This window comes from Propithecus coquereli, unplaced genomic scaffold (genome assembly GCF_000956105.1).
Source record: "Propithecus coquereli isolate 6110/MARCELLA unplaced genomic scaffold, Pcoq_1.0 Scaffold192, whole genome shotgun sequence".
Taxonomy (NCBI): Eukaryota; Metazoa; Chordata; class Mammalia; order Primates; family Indriidae; genus Propithecus; species Propithecus coquereli.
The window spans coordinates 2,200,358-2,224,852 of record NW_012144079.1 but is presented as its reverse complement, the minus strand read 5'-3'; the positions used below and the strand labels follow the sequence as shown (position 1 = coordinate 2,224,852).

The following is a 24,495-nucleotide window of genomic DNA, read 5'->3' as shown; positions in this document are numbered from 1 at the left end:
ACAAGGTCATGTCTAAATATTTCTTGGATTATGGCAATTTTGACAATTTTATGAACTTTGCCTTATGATTACCATATACTTATTTTCATAAAATCCCAGTTTCCCATCTTTCGAGTATATTATACTAATTAATTAGCTAGGAAAACCATGAATATATTGTTCACTAGGAATAAATTAGGGGATATTAGTTAGGTAAATTAAGCCAATCAGTAAACAAAATTACTGAAGTGTGTGTGTGCGGGGGGAGGGAGAGTGAGGGGGACATGGTGGGTAAGTATTCTCAATTGTGATCATAGCAAATCATGTTGACAAATAAATATTAAATAAAAGGACACTGCTCAAATTTTTCTTTACCAAAGAGTTTTATTATCTACCAAACAAATTTTTAATTCCTTGACAAGCAGCAAAAATGGCTTTGGTTCTTATTGTAAAACTGAAGTCTACCAGCCCAAACTTGATCTTCATAGGATGGATAAGAGTGAGATGGCAAATTTTATCATACATTTCTATCTCTCCAATTCATTTTCTTAACTCAGTCCATTGTCAGACTTGGAAAGTTGTCCAGTAATATGCATTCCATGTTCACTGTCTTGCTGTTGCCTTGAAATTGGCACGGTGGGAGTGTTTAGACCAGTCCAATGAAAAGAAGACACATTGGGGCTTTCACTTTTTTCTGGAGATCCGATTGTTACACATTTACCAACACATCACTGAGTCATATATATACTGCCTTGAACCTACACACACACACACACACACACACACACACACACACACACACTTTTGCTTCTTCAGCGTTTTTAGTGAATACATTAAACCTAGCTGGAAATGAGGTCACATCCAGTTTTGCAACAACACAGACTGTCAAATGTACTAAATTATCCTCAACTTTCTGCCTCTCTTGAGGAACCAAATAGAAATGCTAATTATTACAAAGTGCTTATCACGTACCTTTTCCTGGGCACTAGACACCTGCTTGTTTCACATCCCTCTTGGGATTAGTATTTCAGTAAACAGAGATTCATACTTCCAGTGGATGAATCATTTTGTAAAAAGGAGGGACGTACACTCTGCTTAATGAGCGCCTCCTTTCTCTTCACCTGCATGTGGATGACAAGCTGATTGTCCCTAGACCAGGGCACAGTTCATCTGAGCTTCGTGCTCTGTTCAATGTGCACCTGCTCACTCACACAGCACCACAAAGACGCTGAATGACATTATGTGGGAGGGTGCACCGCCTCAGGTGCCAAATGAAAAGCACTTCTGGATTTCTGAGCCGTTGCTAATTTCCATGAATAAAACTCTTTGTGTTGGTGGGCTTTTTTTTTTCCATGAGCAGCCCTGTAACTGTTTAAACTTACTAAAGATGCCCAAAGACCATGTAGTCTAATCCACCATTCCTACTAGCCCTTGGGGAAGAAAGAAGTGCTTTACTGTTATCCATTTGGCAAAACTATAAATGAGCCTTATTATATGCTTTAGAGTGCAAGGTTTAGTATTTAGTTCCATTATACATACACACAGTACTTGATGAAAGTGAAGTGTTGGAATAAATAAGACCGACGGTGGCTTATTCGAGGATGCATGTCGATCACTTCTGGCTGGCTGACTGCAACATCCATTTTGAGCAGGTCCTACTGCAAACATATTGCAAGAAGCTGAAGTTCCTCTTCTATCAAATGAAAAATGCCAACAACAGATGCCAGAATACAACATTACTGAAAATATGATATGTGCAGGCTATGAAGAAGGAGGAATAGATACTTGTCAGGTAAATACATAAAACTGCTCACTCTTCACTTTCAGAAATCATGGCTAGATAGTGATTTCATTGCTTAACAATAATTTGGAAGTAGAGAAATCATCAAGGTCCTTTAATTTCACCTCTTCTTTTACAAAACTGTTATTTTTACCTATTGGCATAGTACTCCTGAGTGGACCTGAGCATTAGAAACAAAACTAATATTAAAGATAAGGGTTACAAATCGGATGGCTTTATAGAATAAGCACAATATTAGAATGTGTGAGGTAGCTAGCTCAAATGAAAAGTAATGGATCTGGGTTGAGACAGAAAGGGAGCACCTTACCTAAAAGCATTTATTTTCAAATTTCCAATTCTTTTGAACCCTGTGCAAACTTAAAACAAACAAACAAACAGGTCTGAGGGCCAATTTGGTCTATGGGCCTCTAAATTTCAACTCTGAATATACAGTACAGTCCATGTGTCCAGTGCCCTTAAGTAATGTCTAGATGAAAAACAACTTGGATAGCCTACTTAGCGCCAGTTTATAGCTAACCGAGTGGGAAGTAAATGAAGAACTCATGCAATAGCCTGGCATAACCCTGGCTCTGGAACTCTTATACTAGAATTTTTATATTATCTTTTACATTTTATTTTAGAGATGTAATAGCATGAACTTGCTGCAGTGTTAATATAAATATTCCAATAACTTTCAAATGTCAATAGCTTCTGACCATCAGAAAAAAACCTCTCACCCAAATACTACCCTCATTGAAATATCTTATCACCTAGAAATAATGCATCTATTTATTAGTTCAAAGAAATCCACGTATACTCAAGAAATAAAAAGTAAATTCTCCTATATTTTAAAATCTTAATTAATTTTTAGGTGCAGCATGGGAGTGGTCATTAATAGCATGGATTCTGTGTTCAGACTGCTCTTGTTTGATCCTGGCTTTAAGTGATCCTCACTTATTGGTGAAGCTTTGGGCAAACTACTTGGGGGTTATCGAGAGGTTTAAATGTTATAATACACCTAAGACACCAAATGAGCACTCAAAAATATTAACAGTTTTTTTATGAGACATAGAAAATAAATTTTCTGGCATGACTTTTGTATTTGAAAATTAATAAAATATTAATGCATTAACTCCTAATGGATTATATTAGATTGAACTTGATAGCATTACTGGCCAGACAATCTTGAAATGTGGAAGTAGTGATTAATATCATGAAAAAATGGTTTTGTGTTAAAGCATAACAGCTTGTTTCATATATTAACACATATAGGTCATAATAACACTATATGATAAGACTTTTTAACAGACATTAGGCAAATAATCTGTATATGTTAAATCAGTGTCTCAAGTCATATTAAACTCCCAGCTTAGTTTGAAATTGATTCTACTTTGGTAAACATTGCAAATTTAAGACAAATCAGATAGTTTTCTTCTTGTTTAAAATTTATCTCTGGATCTTGTACTTCCCTTTTAAAATGACCAATGTGTTAAGGTAAGATATATTGCCACTTAGGGAGAGATTTATAGGATTATTGTGCAGAAGGGAAATCAGCTGTACAACTTCAATTATAGTTAATGGGGATTGTGTAGCAGACACCTCACGCACTAGGCAGAAAATATGATGGCTGATGCTATTGATGTTAGGGTTACATTAGGCCATTAACTCATGCCAGAGCTCTGAAATCTTACAGTTGGCTCTAATTTCTACAGTCTGTTATTCATTAGCAAGTAAGAGAGCTCTCACACAAGGCAATACCTTGTGTAATATGACGTTATCTTAATTGAGTAATCAATACTCCAGATTTTCACATGATTTTCTTTGTTCAACTTTATTATTATGTTTTATAAGAGGAGTAACTGTGAAGAGAGCATTATTTAAAATTGTGAACATGTTATTATTGACACATTATTTGAATAAGTTATTTTTTTAGCCTTATAACGGCAAAGAATTCACAACAAGGTCATTCATAGCTTCTTTAATGTCTTCTGGCTTACCAAAGACTTGCCTTTTGGAGGTAGTTGTCTAGACCAGTGGCTGAAGAAGGTCTTCTCTACATAAAACTCAATGAATGACACTCTACTAACTATTCCAAGCCATATTCTATACCCATGGTTTTCAAAGTGTGGCCTCCAGTCCAGCAGATGAGCATCACCTGATAACTTGTTAGAAATGCAAATTCTCAGGTCCCATCACACACCTGTGGAATAGAAAACTGTAAAGGTGGGGCCTAAATATGTATGTCTTGTCACGTCCTTCCAGTGATTCTGATGCATACTAAGGTTTGAGAACTACTGTTCTAAACAAAAATGGTCACGAAGCAACCCTTACACCCAAGTATTCAAAGAAAGTAGTGATTTGTGTTTTTATTTATAAATACATCATCTAACTGGAAATATAAATTTAAGGTCAATACTTTATGTTCTAGGCATTCACACATGTTTTTGAAGTACTTATAAATTTCTGAGATAGTGGAAGAAGGAAATACCTTCATTGAACAAATCAGCAAATTAAGGCAAGGAGAAGACTTATAACTAACTGAAGTGGTGTAGTTAGATGACACGAAGTGATGGAAACAGACCTAGGTATCCCAGCCAGACAGACCTCCCAGAAGACAGGCAACAAGCCTGCTGCAGGGTCCTTGAGTAGCTGCAACTGACCCAGTATATGCTGGAAAAGTTAATACCCCTGTTCCATCTGGATCCTCTTGTCTATTACGAAATGACTCCTTCTAAAAATACTCAAGCAGTTAAAATTTAGTTTTAATAATTTCTAAATCACATAAAATGCATTTTGAGCCTTGAATGTACACTGTTCCATAAATATGTCTGAATCCATATTACAGACTGAGGGTTTGGGAGGCAGAAATAAAAATCACAGTTCCTGCTTTCAAACAGCTTGAACACATTTGTTACACACAGAATTCCGGTAGCCTGTGGTTGCCAATGCAATTTATGTTCCCCAGTACCAAAGAGAAAAAAGATACTCTGATACGTCACATTTTTTTGTCCTTAAATATAGTCCCCAAAGATGATGAAGAATCAGGCAAAAAGTCTCACAGGATATTTGCCAACACTGAGTGGGGATTGAAATATTCTATTATACCAGTGATTTTAAACAAAGTATATAAAGCATTAAAATTCCTTCATAGAAATAAAAAAATAGATTAATTAAAAATATTTGCATAATTAATACAGGGAAAATACTTGTCAATTTTGTGTCATTAAATAATGATACTATATGTTTGCATTATCTTTGCATTATACAGAAGTTGTTCAAATAAAATCCATGTGATTAATTCTACTAGGATCTGCTGTAATTAATGTTTGTGAAAATTAAAAAGATTTCTTCATCATTTGAAATCTCAGATGAAAACACGTGTTTCTATCACTAGAAATTACATCATAGATTTGCCTATTTCAGCTGAAATGCTAAGTTTTTCAAATTTGATGGTGTTTATTGAGTGCCAAATAATTAACCCTACCTAAAAGAACTAAAATTAACACTATGTGTGAGTTTTTAATTTTTCTGAAGAGCATACTGTGGAATAATTTTGTCTTTTCCACAAAGTCCTTCATGATACTTAGATCTAAAATGACTGACTTTTAATATATATTTTGATTGGGATGCTTTTCATAGATGTGGTTTAGAGCATTTCTTAGTCTCAATCAAAATGCCGTAATTAAAGTGGGAAAACTCTCACCTGTATCATAAAAAAAATATAAATTATGTTTTCATTATCAGAGTTTCTCTGTCTCCTTACCGGGGAGAGAAGAATTCTCATTCATGACCTAGAGTGAAAGTGAGACAATATACAGATGACTTGCAATTAAATCATATTTTTGAATATTTATTTTTGGATTGATTCACTAAAAACAATCTTATATACGTATATCGATTGATCATGTATCTACAATTTTATTTTGCAATTCGCTCTTTAGGGGGATTCAGGAGGACCATTAATGTGCCAAGAAGACGACAGATGGTTCCTTGCTGGCGTGACGTCATTTGGATACCAGTGCGCAGTGCCTAATCGCCCAGGGGTGTACGTCCGGGTCACGAGGTTCACGGAATGGATACAAGGTTTTCTACGTTAGAGCATTTCTTAAACCAAACACGAAAGGAGGGTGGTTTTCCCATTCTACTCTAAGGAGCATAGAAATTGAGAATTTTATTTAAAAAAATTAAAAAGTTACCAAAAGCCTTTATTCCTAAGCCACCGAAATGTTAGGGGCAAATAAAACAAACAAAAATAAAATTAATCTTTGTGATACGAAGTAACTTTAAATGCATATTGATTTCATTATGAATAGCTATTCCTTCACAGATACAATTTCCTTTGTCCTTAATCATCATTTTATCATTTTCTGTTTATTTAAAGGGATGTTATTTTAAAGCACACATCATGCACTTAATAAAATCTGAGCAAAATTAGAAAAAGATGTGAAATAAATTGTTTTGTCCAAAGTATGTAATTGTCTAAAATAAACTGCTATAAATTGTCTAGTTCCAGTTTAGCTTGCTATTATCAGAATCTAAATAGTTTTCCTGCTTTTAATCCAAACACATTTTTGTTTCAATTTAAGAATAACCTTAATATTTACCCCAATCATAAAAAATATTTACTATAAGCTCATGTCACAGACCTGGACTAAATTTGTTTTACGTTACTCTCAAATAAACTAATTAAACAGGAAATAGGCATAAGTCTATGTATCATTCTAGCATCAAAATAAAAGGCAAATTAACTGATGTGGTCAATTTATATCAAATAAGTTTTTACCTAGATTATGCATATTTTCCATTTATTTCAAGCTAGTATTTTTTAAGTCTCCAAAACATTAGACATATCAAAGCAATGCAACTATTACAGATGTTTTTCTTGGTTGATGTGCGTAACAGTGGATGGTTCTAACATGTGAAAAACTTATTTAGACACAGCTGAATTGCCATTTGAAAGCCAAAAATGTGTGATAAATGAATTTGCTTCACTTCTTTAATCTCTTGGATCATTTCCAAACTTTAACTTAGCTTACCACACAGAATCCGTTGATTTCGGGAGACAAAGCTCATACCTAGTTAATACAAAACATACACACACACATACACATATTCTGTCATGAGCCAATATAATAGAAGAGAGAGTAAGGTTTAAAGAAGTTGAAAAAAGGGACCAATCAGTATGTATTGGCTTTAAGAAAGGAGAGTCAAGCTACACCTGGAAGGAATGATTTTTACTGAAGCATTTAAGAGGATATTGGGGACCCACTGTGCAGTTGGGAGTAATCCTAAAAGTTCAGAGAGAGGTCAGTAGAGAATCCTGTGTATCATACCAAAAAAGCTCTCTCTAAAATAGTCCAAAAAGCAGGGGGTTGGGGGAGGAATGCCGTTTGAAGAAGGTGTGGCCAGATAATGGAGGACTATGAAATCATAGCAAAGAATTGCAGAATTTATTCTTAGGACAAAAATTGGAGCCCCTAAACACACTATTCTTGTTAAGATCTTCCCAATAATCTGACTCTAACAGTTGGGAAGGAGCAGGCTGTTTTTTCTTATTATCTGAAGATTGTTTCGCATTTTATCTGCATTTCCAAACATGTATTAAAAGTATGTTCCGAAAATATACTCACAACAGATATACCATGTACATATTTTCATTTTTTAAAAGTCACCTAAAATTTTATGGAACTTTTAGGACAGCATCACTCCCATCTTCTAGTAAGAGAGACGTTTATTATCCTACTCCTAGTTGCTTATGGGTTTAGTCTTTGATACTAGAAGAGTTACTCACACCAGGGTAGAGATAAAAGGCAAAACCAAGGCGTTTCTCCATTGCTTTGCTTCTTGCAGCTGTTATAGTCCTCAATGGCAGAGACAAAGGGGAATTCCTAGATTCCTTCCATTAAGTCCTGTGTAAATGAAGAGATGCATGGTGGTACCTTGGAGGGAAAAGGTAGATTCCAGCAGCTGGTCTCCTGTTCTACTCAGAAAGATAGTTGCCAAGAAAAGAAAGAGGAGAGCTATATGTAGGCAAATCTCAGCTTTGAATGTAGCTGCTCATTCTCTCCATCTCTAAAGAGCTGAAAAGGGGCTAAAGCTCATTGGTTTCTATTTTGCCTCTTAGCTTTGCCAACCAACTCTGATTGTGAATTGGCGTTAATGAAAACATTTTATTATCTTACTGAAAAGGGCCGACAGGGAAAAGATTAGATATAACCACAACTTCCATTCTTACCACACTTAAAGAGTATTTGTTTTCTACTTAACGTATTAATGCTAACATATCTACTTTGCTCACGTAAGAGATTTAGACAACCTCAATGATCATTCTTCAGAAACAAGAACTCTTTATTTGGTTAAAAGGAGCACAGGGACATTTGAAGACCAGATAGTTACAACTCTTTCTTGAGAAGAACAAGACATAAGCATTGAAGACACTAGAAGGAGAAAAGACAGAAAGAAGCTGCCATTTACTATCTAAAGCAAACTCTCACCAATGAATATTCAACCATTGAAGGACTCCAACCCATTTTCACATGAATTCATATTTTCTTCCCTTCCTGAATTGTCAATGTACTGTGCTTAGCTCCACATTGATGGTGACCATACACCTGGTCCCAACTGTAAGACTTCATCATCTACTAATACATTTAGAGGCTAAATGCAGCTAGGAAAATCTTCGACAAACTCTGCAACTGTCTGCCTCCAGGGTCAATCCCAAACCCCAAACAACCGTCTATGTTTTGTGAGCAAGAGAGGGAACACATTGATTCCAGAACCCTCCGAGAGCTGCTTGTAGTTACATAGGCAACATGTGAAGATATATGATTTATATTGTATATGCCACTTCTTTTGTTCAGATAGACTGCATCATTGTTTGCACAGCTATTAATAAAGTTATTTTATTACAAAATCTGTTGAATTTTAAACTAAAAATAATTGTAAGGCACATGTCTTGCACAATTGAAATTAGACAATTCTTGCCTCTACGTAAAATGTTTGAGGAAATTTGTACCACAGTTAATGAAATAGCTTCTTATTTCTGAAGAGATTTCCTAAACATTCACTGACCAAAAGCAGAGAAGCTGAAAGACAACGAACCATTTCTTGAAAAGAAACTTTTTCTATGGTAATATATGTGTGTCTGTGTATGTGTTTGTGTGTGGATTCAGTCGACAACAGTAATAAATTTCTTTAATCAAAACAGCATGTATCGAAAAATGAAACACCATAAAAATAAATATTAGAACAGTACATTTTTATCAAACACTTATGCAAAGGTAAAATATTTTTCACACTGTAAATTTCAATACAATTTACATTACATTAACTAGATTACAACTTATGAAAGGTGAAAGAAATGAAAATAACTGCTTCCAACACACATACTCCTGATGTGTTGATTGCAATTTTATCTGCATGGTCCATTCCATTTACTCAAAGTTTGGGTGCATCCTTTAGCAAAATAAGCATGTCTCACTCCATTATTAGCACAGCATATTTTGTAAATGAAATAATAAACATATAAAATTATTTTAATATTTGCCTCAAGGGGGAGCTTACAGTTCATCTTGCAGATCCTTTGAGGTCTCAAGCCATTCCAAGCTAATGTTCTGATGCCGTTCCTTATACAGATCCAGAATCATAAAATTCTATTTTCATTTCTGAAGTCAAATCAATGAATTATTACACTTCCATGCCACTTTCCTTTCTGGTGCTCTTTGAAATCCACAATGTGGACTGGTTTGGGCTAGTTTTTGTTCTTCCTTTACTGAAAAACATAAGAAAAAATAAATTCAGTGCCTAAAACTTCTTAACAAACTAGACACGTCTTGGTCCAAATGGAGATATCTTAGACACGTATTTATAAAAGGGTCTTTCTTCTCTCACCAGCATACTTTTCCATTCCTACAAAAAATTCTAGATTATTCCAATGCGTAAAGATGGCATACAGGTCTTATGAATGATGAAGCAAACAAAATATACCTTTCCCTGTTTGACTCTTCATAATTTAGACTTCAGATATACACATACAAAAACGTGTCTGACACAATATTTAAAATGTCCATGTTATTCGCCAATAAACCTTTATTTTCTTTGATCAATTATTTTTTTAAATCTTGCTTTTGGAGTATCCTGCCACTAATGTATGAAGAACTTAATGTAAAAATCATCAAAACGATGCTCTTATACTAAGTGTTGGGACAGGCTTATACCCCTCCTCCCATCCGTTTTACTGTCCTACACGTAAAGTCACTCGATCCCTGAAAGCTTAGTTGTGCCTCAGTCTCTGAAACCAGTATAGTTCAATGGCAGATTCATGCTTTGGTAATTTGGGAGTATCTGAGTTCCTCCAGGTCTGTGATGTGACTTCACTCTTGTCAGAGCTGGAATTCTGGCCCGCCTTTCCAGATTGTACCTGCAGCTATGCTGTCTTCTGTCTTTCCATAAAATGGTCACTTTTCAGGCACCTACACAAGTATCTATTCTTGAGTTTACCCAAGTTATCCTCTGGCAGATTCCTTGTCAAATTCTAGATTTCTCTGGACTATTCTTTGCACTATTCTTTGCCTATCACGTTCACTGTACCCTGCACTTACCTCCTCCCCGACCACCCCAGCCCCAATTTCCAGCATCTGCCCCAATCCCTGCAGGCATCTTCCCATCCCTCCTCTCCATCCACCAGATGTTGCAGAACTCCTTTAAAAAGAGAAGAGAACTATTTCTAAACACACCTGACCATTACGATTTTAAAATAATATTTAATTCACTTCAATTTAACTGATTTTACACTAATAAAATATTATGTCCATATTGTATGTTTGGTAGATTTTCATCCAAATAAGATCAAACCAACTTTATTCTACAAAGTCATTTAATGTGAATGTAAAATAAATCAAGCAAAGTTTATAAAAAGCGCATTTTTTAAATGATAAAAAAATAAACTGGTTAATTGTTAATTTGGCTTTTGTGTAGAATTAGTGTTTCACATAAGAATTACTACCAGTTAGGGAAATAAGAGTTATTTTGGACATGACATGGACATGGAATGAGAGAAGCCATCGTGTGTACCAGGTTGGAATTTAAACTTTCTGCAAGGCACTCAGATGATAATGGAGTTGAGTCTTTGATGAAGTTTCTCCTGGCTTTCCTGGAAGAAAGGAAAAGGGGAGGGTCTAAGAACAAATGAATTCAGGACTACAGCTAATTCCGGCATCTGGAAGGTGCTCTATTTTGGTTTATTGTCTCACTCTGAGAAGTTCAGACAAGTGAAAACTCCACAGATCTTCAAGCTGTAAAAACCTCGGAGACTCTGAATAAATAGAATTGCCACAATAATACACGATTTGGAAGAAAGGAAACAAAGTTTAGAGACAACTCAGTTATTTGGCACTTTAGTAATTTTCACCTTATAAATGAGAATGTCGAAATAATATGTTTATTAACAAATCATTTTTTCAAGCCAATTTGCTGCTTACAAGTCTTCCTTAACAGTTTGGCTGGATGAAAGATTTATATCAGATCCTCCCCTCTACTTCACAGCTTTACATAATGATAAATCATCTATCTAAAGTCTTAAGAATTAGAGCAAGAAACTAAATATTTACTATTGTTTTTATTCTATACAAAATACTGAAAAAAGAAACTTTAACTATGTTCCACATATATAGAAAGGCCAAGAGAACACAAAGTACAATATTAATTTGACAGACTTTATGTATCACTACTTAAAATATTTTATTTTAATATCCAGTTAATTACACATTGGATCCTCTTAAAAATTTACGTGAGAAAATTAGAGCTTATGTGCATTTAATTTTTTTTCTAGGGCTTTCATTACTTGGTGGGTTCTTTAGAATTTATTTAAGAAAAAAAAAATGAAGTCAAAAGAGAAAAATGAACTTATTTGCATATCCTTCCCTGATGGAGACAATCTCTTGATCAGTTTTCATTTTATAATAAAATACTCAAAGATCTTTAGTTTATTCTAGCAAACATGTTCTTATTTAAACCCAGTATCTTTTCTTTTTTATTTTAACACATATTTTTATTTTATATTTTTTGTTTAATTGACAAATTGACATAAGTGGAAAAACTTCACCTCTCTAACTCAAGGGGAAGGGTAGCAGATATCAAAGTCATAATATTCCCTAGAAGTCTTGCTGTTAAGATATAGCATTTTATTTCAAGATATCTGCCAAAAAGTGACATATTTTTACCACTGTGCTTTATTTCCTAATCTTAAAAGATTCTTTTGAAATAAAACAGAAGCCTATGTCTTGAATTTGGAAAAGGTACTACAAAGTGCACCTACAAAAATCAAGTCTTACACATAGCTTGACGTCTACATTGAAAGGTTTAGCACTAATTCTTATACTTAATAAACAAGAACAGTGTAGTATAGTGCATATGTTGTAAGCTTACAAGCATTCAAATTTCAAATCCACCATGTGGACTAACTATGGGACCAAAGGCAGATTAAGTAACCCATCTAAGCCAGCATCTTCTCAATTGAAAAATAGAAGCAGAAGGAAACCTGCTTTGTAAGTCTTGTGAGAATTAAATGAGATACGGCATGAATTCTATAATCAAGGTATATTTTACTAGATTGTACATACTGGATTTGTACTGACAGACATGAAAATCAGAAACTTCTTAAGACAAATTAAAAATATAATTAATTTTATACTAATATAAAGATTTCTGAAAACTTAGACTTTGAATAAATATAATGTAATATACTATTTAAAGTGTTTTCAAGTTGTCTCTACATATATAAATTATTTACCTTTTATGTAGCATCTGGAAACAGCATGTTCCAAAAGCAACGAGTATCAGTAAGAGCAGCGGTATCGTTGGTATAACAACATAAATTAGATTGGGAATTATGCCTATAAAAGTAGAACAGGTTTAGTGTGCAGTTAGTTGAGGAAGGATTGTATCAACAAAAATAGAATTATTATCAATAGATTCCAAACAAGTTTCTTCATAAAATACTCAAAAATCTAATGAAATAATATACAGTCATGTGCCACATAATGACATTTCAGTCAATGATGGATTGCATGTACAATGGTGGTCCCATACAATTATAATGGAGCTTCCCTATATAGATGTCTCATTTTTATCTTTTATACCATATTTTTACTGTACCTTAGATACACAAATACTTACCATTTTGTTACCATTGCCTACAATATTCAGTACAGTAACATGCTGTACAGGTGTGTAGCCTAGGAGCAATAGGTTATACCATGTAGCCTAGGTGTGTTTTAGGCTATACCATCTAGGGCTGAGTAAGTACACTCTATAATATTCACACAACCACAGCATCTCCTAACAATGCATTTCTCAGAATGTATCCCTGTTGCTAAGTGATGTTATGACTATATTCATGTTTTGGTAAAAATTAAAAATTAAAAACAAAATTGTACTGCACTGGTTGTCATGTTCCAATTCAATATCCATACTTTTAAAACTATTATTAAATCTACAATTGAGACATGGGCTATTTTCATAATATATTAATGATCTTAGCTATCTCACTTCATTAATCCTTCTCAACATGACTTAGAGAAACAAGCACTGATTATTAAAGAATAATGATTATTAAAATCATTGTTGACTTACTGAATAAATAATTATCCTAACCAATAAGCTCAGTGCTGTGATGATATTCAAGAGTCTCTGGGATTAAACTGAAATATGTAAATATTAACTGATGATACAGTCATAACCCAGAGACACAAGACTCCAGACACACAAGACTTGCTCTTAATTAAATTCTAAAATGAATCATTTTTTAATCCTGTTCCATCACACTTAATAATGTTAGGTATTCTTAGTAAAATAAAAAAACTACAACACTGAAATCCCTTACAGCTTAAAATGACTTTATTAAACATTTTTCAGTGTCATAAGAGGGAAAATATTCCTAATGTAATTATTTATTGATATCTTTAATTAGGTTTAGTTAGATGTTGTGAAAATCAGGCACCTGAAAAATGAAAAGCCTTAAGTTTTAATGTCATGTCTACACAAGAAAAGCAAATTTAAGATTATGCATTTAGTTTGAAAATTAAAAGTCATCATCATGACTAAATAATTCTGGTCAAAGTGGACTGGGCATAGATCAAGCTATTCACTTAATTGTACTTTGTTAACAAAAGAAGACAAATTAATGAGGTCCAGTGATGGGGTATTTAGGGGATAATTTGCTATGCCTTCATCTAATCTTTTAAGCCTGCAACAGGTGACTTCAAGCATTTTAAGGACTCAAGAAATATTTCTCTTCCTCTTCAAAATGCCATTATGATCTGTAATATATAATAGTAAAGAAAAAGAGATAGTATTTTCCTATTCTTTCATGGATTTTGGATAGCCTTTGGAAAGATTCTGAGACTTTGGGTCTTTCATGCAATCTTCACAAAGCAACTAGAATAAACATTTCTGTCCAATTGGTACAGGCTGTGCTAAAAAGAGCCCCTCATTGCTGTTGAGAGCAGCTTCTAACACAATTTGCATTGGAGATTGCATCTTGTTTCCTTTGCAGGCAGTGGTGTGCTGGAGTGGCTGGGTTGAGAGCTCATTACATGCATCTCTTCCCAATCTGCTGTTCAGTCAGGTCACTTTGGTAGCTTGAAATGGGTCATGGTAGGAGTATTTATACCATCAAAATTGACAAAGGCTACAAATCAGGCCTTTTATTTTATACTCACCTCCATCCCCGCCAATCTGTAAACACTTACCAGCACACCATTGTTTAAAGGCCACACTGAATGTGCCATTTTGGCTCATGATACCTACATGTTGTTGGGGAAGTTCCTCGTAAATCCAGGTTTAAATCACTTTATTTAATACCAGATACATCAACTTCTAATTGAACTCTGAAGAAAATAAAACAGGTTCTTCTATTCAAAAACTAGTTTTCTCACGTAGTTCAAAAGGAAATTTCCATAGGCCCATATTTAGTGCACCACTGTTCCAAGCAACAAGAGAAGTTTCACTGGGATCAATGTGAAGTAGCATTTGAAAGTATAGTTCTGTTCTTAATAGGAATTAAAGACATATATGAACTAATTACCTGCTTCAGTAACAACCACATTTTGATGGGTGTCTCCTGGTTGGTTTGTAAGATAAGGCTTTTCTACAGGGGCTGTTGGACTAATCTCTGTAAATAAGAAGTACAGACATCATAGATAATGATTAGACAAGAGATATGCGAACATAGCTAAAAATAAAAGTTTATTATAAAACAATAAAAACACTATGATTTTGATTTTTGAACAGTTTACAGTGAATAAAATATGTTCTGAATTTAAATTTACCTGAAATGATCTAACTACAAAGTCAACGTTTAATTATCTTTGAATAAATGATGCACTTGGTGAAATCTCCCTGTAACCTTATATTGTATTGATCAATCAACAGAGGGTCTTTGCTGACGACAGCCTGGTACAGGCCATAATGACAAAGCTGGCACAAAGTTAGGCAAAGATAAGCAAAAATTGGTGAACATAAGAATGTGACACATTAAATGTAATTCAAAGACAAGCAAAGATGATTTCTTTACTAATATCAGTACAATATTTAGGTTTCTCCTTACAATAATAATTAGCAGATTACTGTACATAGAATGCATTTGGAATTGGTGATTCAAGCAACAATGTTCCAAGGCATATTTCCGTTCTATATAAACAGTGCCATCCTTGGATTTTCTTTCCAATTGTGTCTACTTTTTTAAATAACAATAATAAATTAAAGCTTGAAAATTGTTTCTTTCTCTGGTTTTATCTGATGAGATCTCTTCAATTTCTATACATTTAAAATGTAGAAATTTCTTATCATGATTTGAGACTGCTCTATCTCCTCTAATTTTCCCATAGGGAACTATTTGTTAAATCAACAATTCAGTGAAAGAAAATTGAATTAGCAAGAAAAAATTTGCTTTCATTGGTTTAAAAATGTAATTCTATATTTACTTTTGTCAACTGATAGAAAAAACATATGTAGCATCTTATATAGTCTTTAGAATACAGAAATATTTTAAATGTAATATTTACTACTGATTTATTGTCATAGAATCTCTCTTCATTGGAAGTTTAATCATACACCATTTTGTAGTAATATTTATTACTCTTATATACAAATTTTACCTTGACACTTTAGTAGCCTCCTGTAGGTTTCATATTCAGTCCTAGCCTTACATCCACTCTCCTACAGAAGTTAGTTACTTTATGACTGTGGGTGTCAACTAGTATTTATACAATTTATCAACATAAAACCAGTTATTTAAAAAATAATTTAAGAAATTTTAAATTAATGTAATTGCTGATTAAATAACACAATTTTAGAAACATAATCCCATATATGCTATTTTTAGTATCTAAGAACAAGAGTACATAAGGCAATTTTAATACAAAATTTAGATTCAGAAGTATCTCCATGAAAGTATCTTGGGGTGACATTGGTAGACCCAAAGAATAGATTTGCAACTCACAGGTCAATAACAAAAAGGGAAGACAGGAAAGTAAGAAAACTTAAAGGTAAATTATTCAGTTTCTGCACAGCAAGGTTAATATTTTACCACTTCGGACGTCATTGTTCATGCTCTTAGATGGTGTGTAGAAACAGAAAGACAAGCCAAAGTTCAAATCACATAGTAGTTATAGTAAAGTTAGAAAATAATAATTCATAATAATCACTGTTACAATTTATAAATTTTAATTAGCTATACTCCTTAGTTCTCTAACCTCCTCATCACTAAACAACCAGAGAATTTAATCAAACCATCAACATCCTTCACAAAACAGACACTAAGCTCAAGGAAGGTTAACTAAACAGAAAAATATGTTAAAGATAAATAAATTAAAAAGTGAAATAAAAAATAAAAATCCTGAGCAGATTGTAAAGCCAACTATAAACCTGTGCATATGTGTCCAAACAATAACTACATAAATGCATCTTTTAATAAATATAGATTATTTGAGGATTTGGGAAGAATGTAGAAGATAAAGAAAAAATTTATTTTGTGTCTTAAACTGTTTTAAAGGAGTAATACAAATTTAAATTACCTAATACAAAACAAAAAAATTATAAGGTTGATAATGTCCTAAATAATGGGGTAAGTTTGAATGCAAACAAGTAAAATAAAATAAAATAGGGTCAAATAATTGATCTAAGATCTCAAAAGAAAGGAAAGGATAATGTATTAAGAATAATATATAATATATTCTTTTTTTCATTCAATAGTTTTAAGTATATAGAGTGTCACAAATTTAAAATATCATAAAATTTCAACTTTATGTTTTCCAGGAGAAAAATAAAGAGAAAGAACGTAAGTGCATAATAGACTTAGCTTTGCAAGGGCTTTCAGGAGGGCAATGATGGGTTTAGCAACCAAGGGGGTTAAAGAATAAACTCACCAGGGATATAAAAAGTTGGCTAATATACTCAAGAGCAGGATGAATATAAGAAAAGGGTAAATCTAATCCAAATAATCCCTGTGCTTTATGGTCTTATGAGAAAATGAATCATGTAATTTCAAGAGAATAAAGGAAGCGGCAGTACTCAATTATAATTGCCTTCCGTGAACACATATTATGAGGTCAAGCAGACAGTTCTTCAACAGAGTTAAAATGACACTTCCAAACACTGAGGAGGAGAGAAACAACAAAAAAACCCTCAAAACCTAAGGATCTAACTTGTCTTTCTCAGACGATTAAAAAAAGTGATTCTATAAAGTTTTGATTAGTTCCTCCTTCAGTCAAACATCAATTCAGTTGAGCTATCCTCCTCAAAGTAATTCAAATTTATTATTTTCAACAGGAAAACACATTAGTATAGCTGAGGTCAATGTGATCTTCCCATTTGCTGCATATGGCAAGAAGTTGGAGTTCTCAAAAGAAAACTAACTAAGGAAGCATATTTCAAGAATAGGGGTTACAGGAAGAATGTGTCACATGCCTCTACTTTTTTCCCCTATGGTGTAATGAGCTATGATCATTCTAATTTCCACTGAGGACCACATGCCAAGTATTACGCCATAAAATGATAAACTAATGCTCCAGAAAAAAATTGCTTTGTTCCCTTAAATTCACCAGACAATCATCTAAAGAACTGCTGTCCACAGGTGTAAGTCTATATGTGCTGTGGTGACTTACAACTACTTCCCACATATTACACTAACCATTTAAAATATTTTAAAAGAGATATTTCCTGTTCATAAAATCTGTTTACAAAAACACAATTTAGTCTCAATATTAGAAATTATTTTTCTTAAAGACATCTCTCCAGATGTTTCTATTTACTCCATTCTATTGAGCTCATTGGGCGTTAGCACTACAGTATACAATGTGCTTCAGTATACTGAGAGATACAACCAGCTGCAAAGTAATTCCATATTTCATAGCAGAAAAACCAAAAGAGCCAAAGGTAGTGAAGCTTAAAGACAAAAACTAACATTAGCAAACATGCACAAAATCTGCTATACCTACTTACAATACTTTTTTTTTTATTTCAGGGTATTATGAGGGTACAAACATTATGGTTACACTTTATGTCTTTGCCTCACCAAGTGAGGGTTAAAGGCATGCCCTTCCCCCCTACAATGCTCCCTGTGTCCTTTAGTTGCAGATTTAACCCCCCATCTCCCTAATCCCTGGAGAGTATTTCTGTCATGTGATCACCCTAGTGTTGATCAGTTAGTACCAATTTGATGGCGAGTACAAGTGGAGCCCATTCTTCCGATCTTGTGGTGCCTCACTTTGGATAATGGGCTTAAGTTTAACTCAGGAAAGTATAAGAGGTTCTAGATCACTGTTGTTTCTTATGATTGAGTAATATTCCATTGTATACATATACCAAATTTTAATAATACTTCTTACCTGGTTCATACTTGCAAATGTAATTGTGCTTCATGTTGCACCTGTCGTCATTCCACTGGTAAAGGTAGGGACCACCAAGGCCAGGATTGGCAGTTGGTTGATGATACATCACAACACACTTTTCACTTCCACAGGAAGGTTCATCCGTGTACCAGTTTCTGTGAATAGCGAGCAAGAAGAACCCTTAGATACATTTCTTCTAAGTGAGTCTGCCTGTTTTCTTATGATATCTTCTACAGTGAACAGAACCCTTCCCTTACCCTTTGCAGTCCCCCAGAGCACCACTGGACTGCTCAAGATCTGTACTCACCGGTACTGGGAACTGCTTCCATCAGACCACTGGTAGAGATCTGGGCAGGCTCCAGATGTTTGTCCATCTCCATTTCTCCAAAGCCCTATCCAGAAGTCACCATCAGAAATCCCTGTTCCAGGCTTTGTCAGGTTTTGCAACATGCTCTCTATTAATTTCTGTTCTGCTTCATTCTCAAGGCTGAGGAGGACTCCTCCCTCACTCTCACAGGCCAGGCGTGCCTCCTGGAAGCTCACTCGGCTGGACAGCTCATGGAAGTAGGCCATTTTGTAACAGGGATGCTTGACATCAGCAAAACACACCTTTTGGCCTAAAAAAAAAAAAAAGATGCCTATATATTGATGATCTGAACTATATTCATAGCATTACTAAAAATCAAAATTAAAGAACCAATCAAAACAGGAAACAGATTATCAAGAATACTTCTCCCATTGAATCATTTTGTAAAGTTTATTTTCTACCCTATTACTTTCAATTTGTAAAAGCAAATTGATTCACTAGTAAACATGGAACATAAACTTTTAAACCCAGTACTTCAAGGAAATGTTTGTTAAGGGAAGTCATAATTCTTCTGGCGTAGATTTTATAAACCAATTATCATAGCAAGTGAAAGTAGCTAAAGGAATTTTAGGTGTATACCGCAAAGTTACTTAAAAGGGCAAAGTTATGAAAGAAGAAGAATTCACAAAGGAATTTAATTATTAAAAACAGATAAAACAATTTTACACAAGGTGTTCTGAAGAAGATGCAAAGTAGCAAATTTAAAATATAAATACTTGTTTTTATTTTGTATGTCTGAGAGCAAATCCATTAAAATTAAAAGTTAATAGAAGTAAAAATGAAGGCAATTGTAGTAATGAAAAATAATTAATATTGCATCAGAAATGACAGATAGATGTCTAGAGTACTACCTTTGAAAAAATTCCACTACCAATCACTACCAATTGAGTACTTTCTGGTTTCTTGGGACATATTGTGCATGAACTCTAATCCCTAGGCAATGTCTTCTCTCATTTTACAAAGACAACTTGGATAAGTCATAATTCCCAATAGAAATTCCCAAATATTAACTTAAAGAATCAAGTACTTAAAAAAAAGGAATGCATTTTAAATCTAAAAAAAATTGAATGTCTTAGAGAACAGTTTGGAACAAACACATCATGAGATACAGGAGCTAGTAAAATCTCATCAATGGCTAACTATTGTCAATTTCTGACAATTTGAATAGAGATTATGGTAGGTTGAAATTTGGCCAAACTTGTATTTCAAAGACAGTTAAATGATTAGCTCAAAACAAATAAGGTGATAAATACACCTACTTACGATACTTGAGACTTAAGCAGCAAACTTGAGAAAAAATTATTTGTCCGTTTTAGAGGCTCTATTTATATATTAAACACATACTAAATAACAAAGACTGCTTCAAATTTAACCTTAAAAATGTTCTATTAAACTAAAGTTAGTTCCTTTATGAATTTGAAAGTAATAACATTGTATTTTTAAACCTTCCCTAATGCAGAGTTTTATTAAATTTAAATCCAAATTCATTTATATTCACCTTTCCTTGTTGTTAATCTTAACTATTGGTGGTTTTATTATATATTTCTTTAGGAATAAAGATTGGGCCAACCAAATGTCCAAAATCTATGAATAAACACATAGAATATTCTGAATTTGGAAAGGAAGTTTAAAATGTAATTTTAAAAAGTTTTTGTAAGTTTTAGCATTCAGTTTAACCACCTATGCAGATATCTATTGACTTTAAAAATCACTATATATGGTCTATTGAAAATAAATTTGTTTCAAGACATTAGGCAGAATAATGCTTAAAATAATTCTTGAGACCTCTTAATGGAATTCTGTTCTAACAGCATCTGTGAATTTTTAAATACATGGACAATAAGTTTGATTTTAAAAAAGACTCTTAAAATTAAATTTCACATACCCCTACATATTAAGCAGAATGAATTTTCCTAATTATTTAGTGCCATAACTGCAAATATGCATGGTCATATTGGGTCATAGTAAAGCCATATATATAACAGGGATATTACAATGTATAGCACCAGTCTCCGACATTTTTGGCACCAGGGACTGGTTTCATGGAAGACAATTTTTTTTTCAGAATTTTATGGGGGTACACACGTTTTGGTTACATAACAGGGAAGACAATTTTTCCACAGACAGTGGGGTGGGGGGAGATGGCAAGCAACGGAGAGTGGCTGTAAATACAGATGAAGCTTCCTCACTTGCTGCTCACCTCCTGCTGTGTGGCCCAGTTCCTAACAGGCCACAGACCAGTTCACCACCCACCACCCACAGGTTGGGGACCACAGATAGGATTTAGCTAACTCTACCAACAATGGAATTCCTATTATTCTGTTGTCTACACTTAGCCCTGTTCACCACCAAGCACGTGTGCCAAGATTATAGAGAAAATCTCCACAATGGTCATGCTATCTTGCTTTGGTTTTCATTGGCTTCTTCTTTTGTTCAACTCTGATCTTTGCTCTCAACTGACAAGAATCCCTCTTTGTTACTATTCCTTATCCCTAAACTGCTTTGCATATCCTCCACTAGTCTTTTAGTCTTGCTTTAATTGTAGCTTAGGTTTGGCCTTGGGAAACAAACCATAAAGTATTTGCTTTAAGTGAAATTACTTTGTGCTAAGAAATTAACAAATAGCTTTACTGCTTTTTTATGATTCATCTCCATAAACATTATTCTTGTAAGGATTGAAGGCCTTTTCTACTACATATTTAATTTTGTAGCCTACTAAGAAAAGTGTCAATAGTCAGAGATTGGGGGGTGTTATTGAATAATACTTCAACACTGGGAAAAAAATTAAGCATTAAAGCTTTGCACTGTAGTTATAGCGCATCACACTGAGCCAGTGTATTGTATCTATTGCCTCCTCCCAAATTAGTAATAAACGACCCAGCTAATACAGTAGTGGATTCAGTAATGCAAGCAAGCCAACAATTGACCCCTCTGTCTCATTAAGCGTGCTAGGACCCAGGAGAAACGCAAAATAAAAAAAATTAACTGTCTTCCCAAATAGTTAATAAAAAATAACATGATCATATGAATGACCATGAAAAATGAATTAAAGAGACTTCAGGAGGAACAATCAGTTTGAAAATAAATAACCTTTGAGAAATGATAATGGAAGTTCCAATGGTTGACTCTAATACAATTAATATATTATTTTAAAAATTTTTTCCTAATGCATTACTAGGTTTTGTGATGATTTCATTGTTTGAAATGGTTGTCCCTGGTAATATTCTAACAATACCATTAAGCCTACATTTTTATACCTGTATTTTAGAAGCAATCTCTGTTTCCATTTTTATCTAATACATCCTTTACATATGTCTAAGTCCCCAAATATATCTCATTCACTTGAGTTTTCAATTTGTTCAATTTTTCACTCCAAGAATTTTCAGACTTGGATTTGATTCCAGCACTTTTGAAATGTTAAATTTGTTCAACAGGATTGTTTTTCAAGATGTCATATTAAAAAAAAAAAAAAACAGAATAGCCAGATGTTTTAATGAGTAAGAAGTATTTCTATGTAACAAAGCCAGCACACACTCAGAGGATGCCTAGGTATTATGTATATGCTAAAAGTCACAGTTTATTATGTTTGATATATTAAAAAATGAATACAACACAGATTTATCCATGGTGAGCATACAAAAATGGTGATAAGAATTAACTCATTTATAAAATTAAGCTAGTGTTCTAATTAAATTCATAAGACAGCTTTAAGTACCATGTGGAAATTTCTAACACCATTAAGTTGGTTTATGGAAAAGTAATAAAATCCTCTTTTGCAACCCAGAACTCATTGTTCAGTATGAGTTTTGATATATATAAGAAAGAATATTATGAAAAAGAAGTAATAATAATAATAAAAGAAAATCTATAGAATGGGACTATATTTAAAATAATTAACAAGTAATAGTGCATGGGCCCTGCACAATAGCCAGCCTTGGCACTTTCCGTGCCAGGCCATCTCTCTCTTTGGTTGTGGATAATGGAATGGTTCTCTGGTCCTGGATGAGGGAGTGGAGGTTGTGTTGGCTGCACAGCAAGGAACTCTCAGTGGATCAGGACAGCAGCCACTGTCAACTGGAACAGACATATTAAACTCCAAAGTTTGATTGAATATCAGCTGTGTCTACAGATTTTGAACCAAAAAGTCACTAATAGTTCAGATCTAGCAGGGCAATTTTCAGGAAATTATACATACATTGCACAATTTTTTATGGTTAATATATAATCCGTTAAAGCTGACACTGCGAATTTTTTACATCCAATTCTATTTTACTACTGATTTCTACCTTATTGTGCAAATTTGGCACAAGTTGCAGCAAAAACAGCACAAGAAGCAGCTATTGAACTTCTCACCGCCATTTCAGCTGATCACAGTTGGCTGCTCGGGCAGTGGAACTCCCAACAGCTGTGAAACAAATGTTGCCCTAATTCCCAGAAAAGTTCTGTTAATGCAAATCTTCTGGAAGCAACTTTCCCACTTCTGTAAAGGCAAATCTTCCTAGAGAACAATTATGATTACCTTCCTTCTCATTCTGTGAGATCACATGGACAATTTCTCTGTCTCTTACTTTAAAATTTATATTTAGATAAAATCTTTCATCCACATTTTACGAGATAGATAAGTATTCTGAGAACCATATAATGGATTTTATTACACTAAAGTTACATTTATACTAACTGTAAATTACTAAATGTCACCTAGCATCCGTAGTTGAAAACATCCTTTTATTGTTGGCTTATTTAGGCAGAAAAGACCTTCCACACAGGATTCTATAAACACAAGTAAGAAAAATAAAATCTGAGATAATATATCTTTACATTTATTTTTGTTAACACATTCTGAATGTGAACCAGGAGCTAAATAATTTTTAAATCTAAAAAGTATATAAATACTTAAGTTTCCTGCACTGAATTTTGATACTACCATGAAAAGAAATATATAATCCTTTTAGTTTCATGCATACACACACACACACACACACACACACACACACACACACAGCTACATATATACACAGGTTCTTTAGAGATTATTAATATTACCTATGAAAATAAGCATTCTTACCACTGTCACAGCTAAGATTTTGAAACTATTTCTGTGAATAAGTAGACAATTTTTGTCTTTTTTCTTAGCCATGAAAATTTCTGCGGAGCTAACTATTGGCAGAGGTTTAAATGCTTTTGGCAATGATGTAAAAGTGGGACCAAACCCATAGGGTCACGGTAGTTTGCTTTTTCTTCCTGAATAGAAAGGAAGAAATATATAATTCTATAATTTGGATTTATTTTTTCTTACTTTCTTGCTTATATTTATTTACTTTCTGACAGTTGAGTACTCAGTTATAAAAGTCATAAATTTTTTCTAATGCCTCACACTAAAATTATATATTATCAATATCAGACAAGTATTAAATTTGTATCATATTTTTCAACAAAACATAGAAGACATATTAAAAATTCCTACCATTCAGTTATGATCT

The 24,495-nt window shown here is 33.6% G+C and overlaps 2 protein-coding genes across 4 annotated transcripts in view; one reads left to right on the top strand and one right to left on the bottom strand.

Moving 5' to 3' along the window:
• Positions 1-5,856, top strand: part of TMPRSS15 (transmembrane protease, serine 15) — a 149,194-nt gene extending 143,338 nt beyond the window's left edge. The window contains 3 exon segments of the mRNA XM_012642972.1: positions 141-158; positions 1,580-1,771; positions 5,701-5,856. Coding sequence (XP_012498426.1) covers positions 141-158; positions 1,580-1,771; positions 5,701-5,856 — 366 coding nt within the window.
• Positions 5,857-8,086: 2,230 nt separating this feature from the next.
• CHODL (chondrolectin) overlaps positions 8,087-24,495 on the bottom strand; it is a 35,810-nt gene continuing 19,401 nt past the window's right edge. For 2 of the 3 annotated variants that reach the window (XM_012642978.1, XM_012642980.1), the window contains exons 2-6: positions 18,956-19,265; positions 18,646-18,803; positions 14,844-14,930; positions 12,549-12,651; positions 8,087-9,530 (exon numbers count right to left, since the gene is read on the bottom strand). In XM_012642978.1, the coding sequence (XP_012498432.1) occupies positions 9,446-9,530; positions 12,549-12,651; positions 14,844-14,930; positions 18,646-18,803; positions 18,956-19,265 (743 nt within the window). In that variant the 3' untranslated portion in view covers positions 8,087-9,445. Of the gene's footprint in view, positions 9,531-10,831; positions 10,911-12,548; positions 12,652-14,843; positions 14,931-18,645; positions 18,804-18,955; positions 19,266-24,495 lie in introns of all 3 variants that reach the window. The other variant, XM_012642979.1, reaches the window with a different exon arrangement.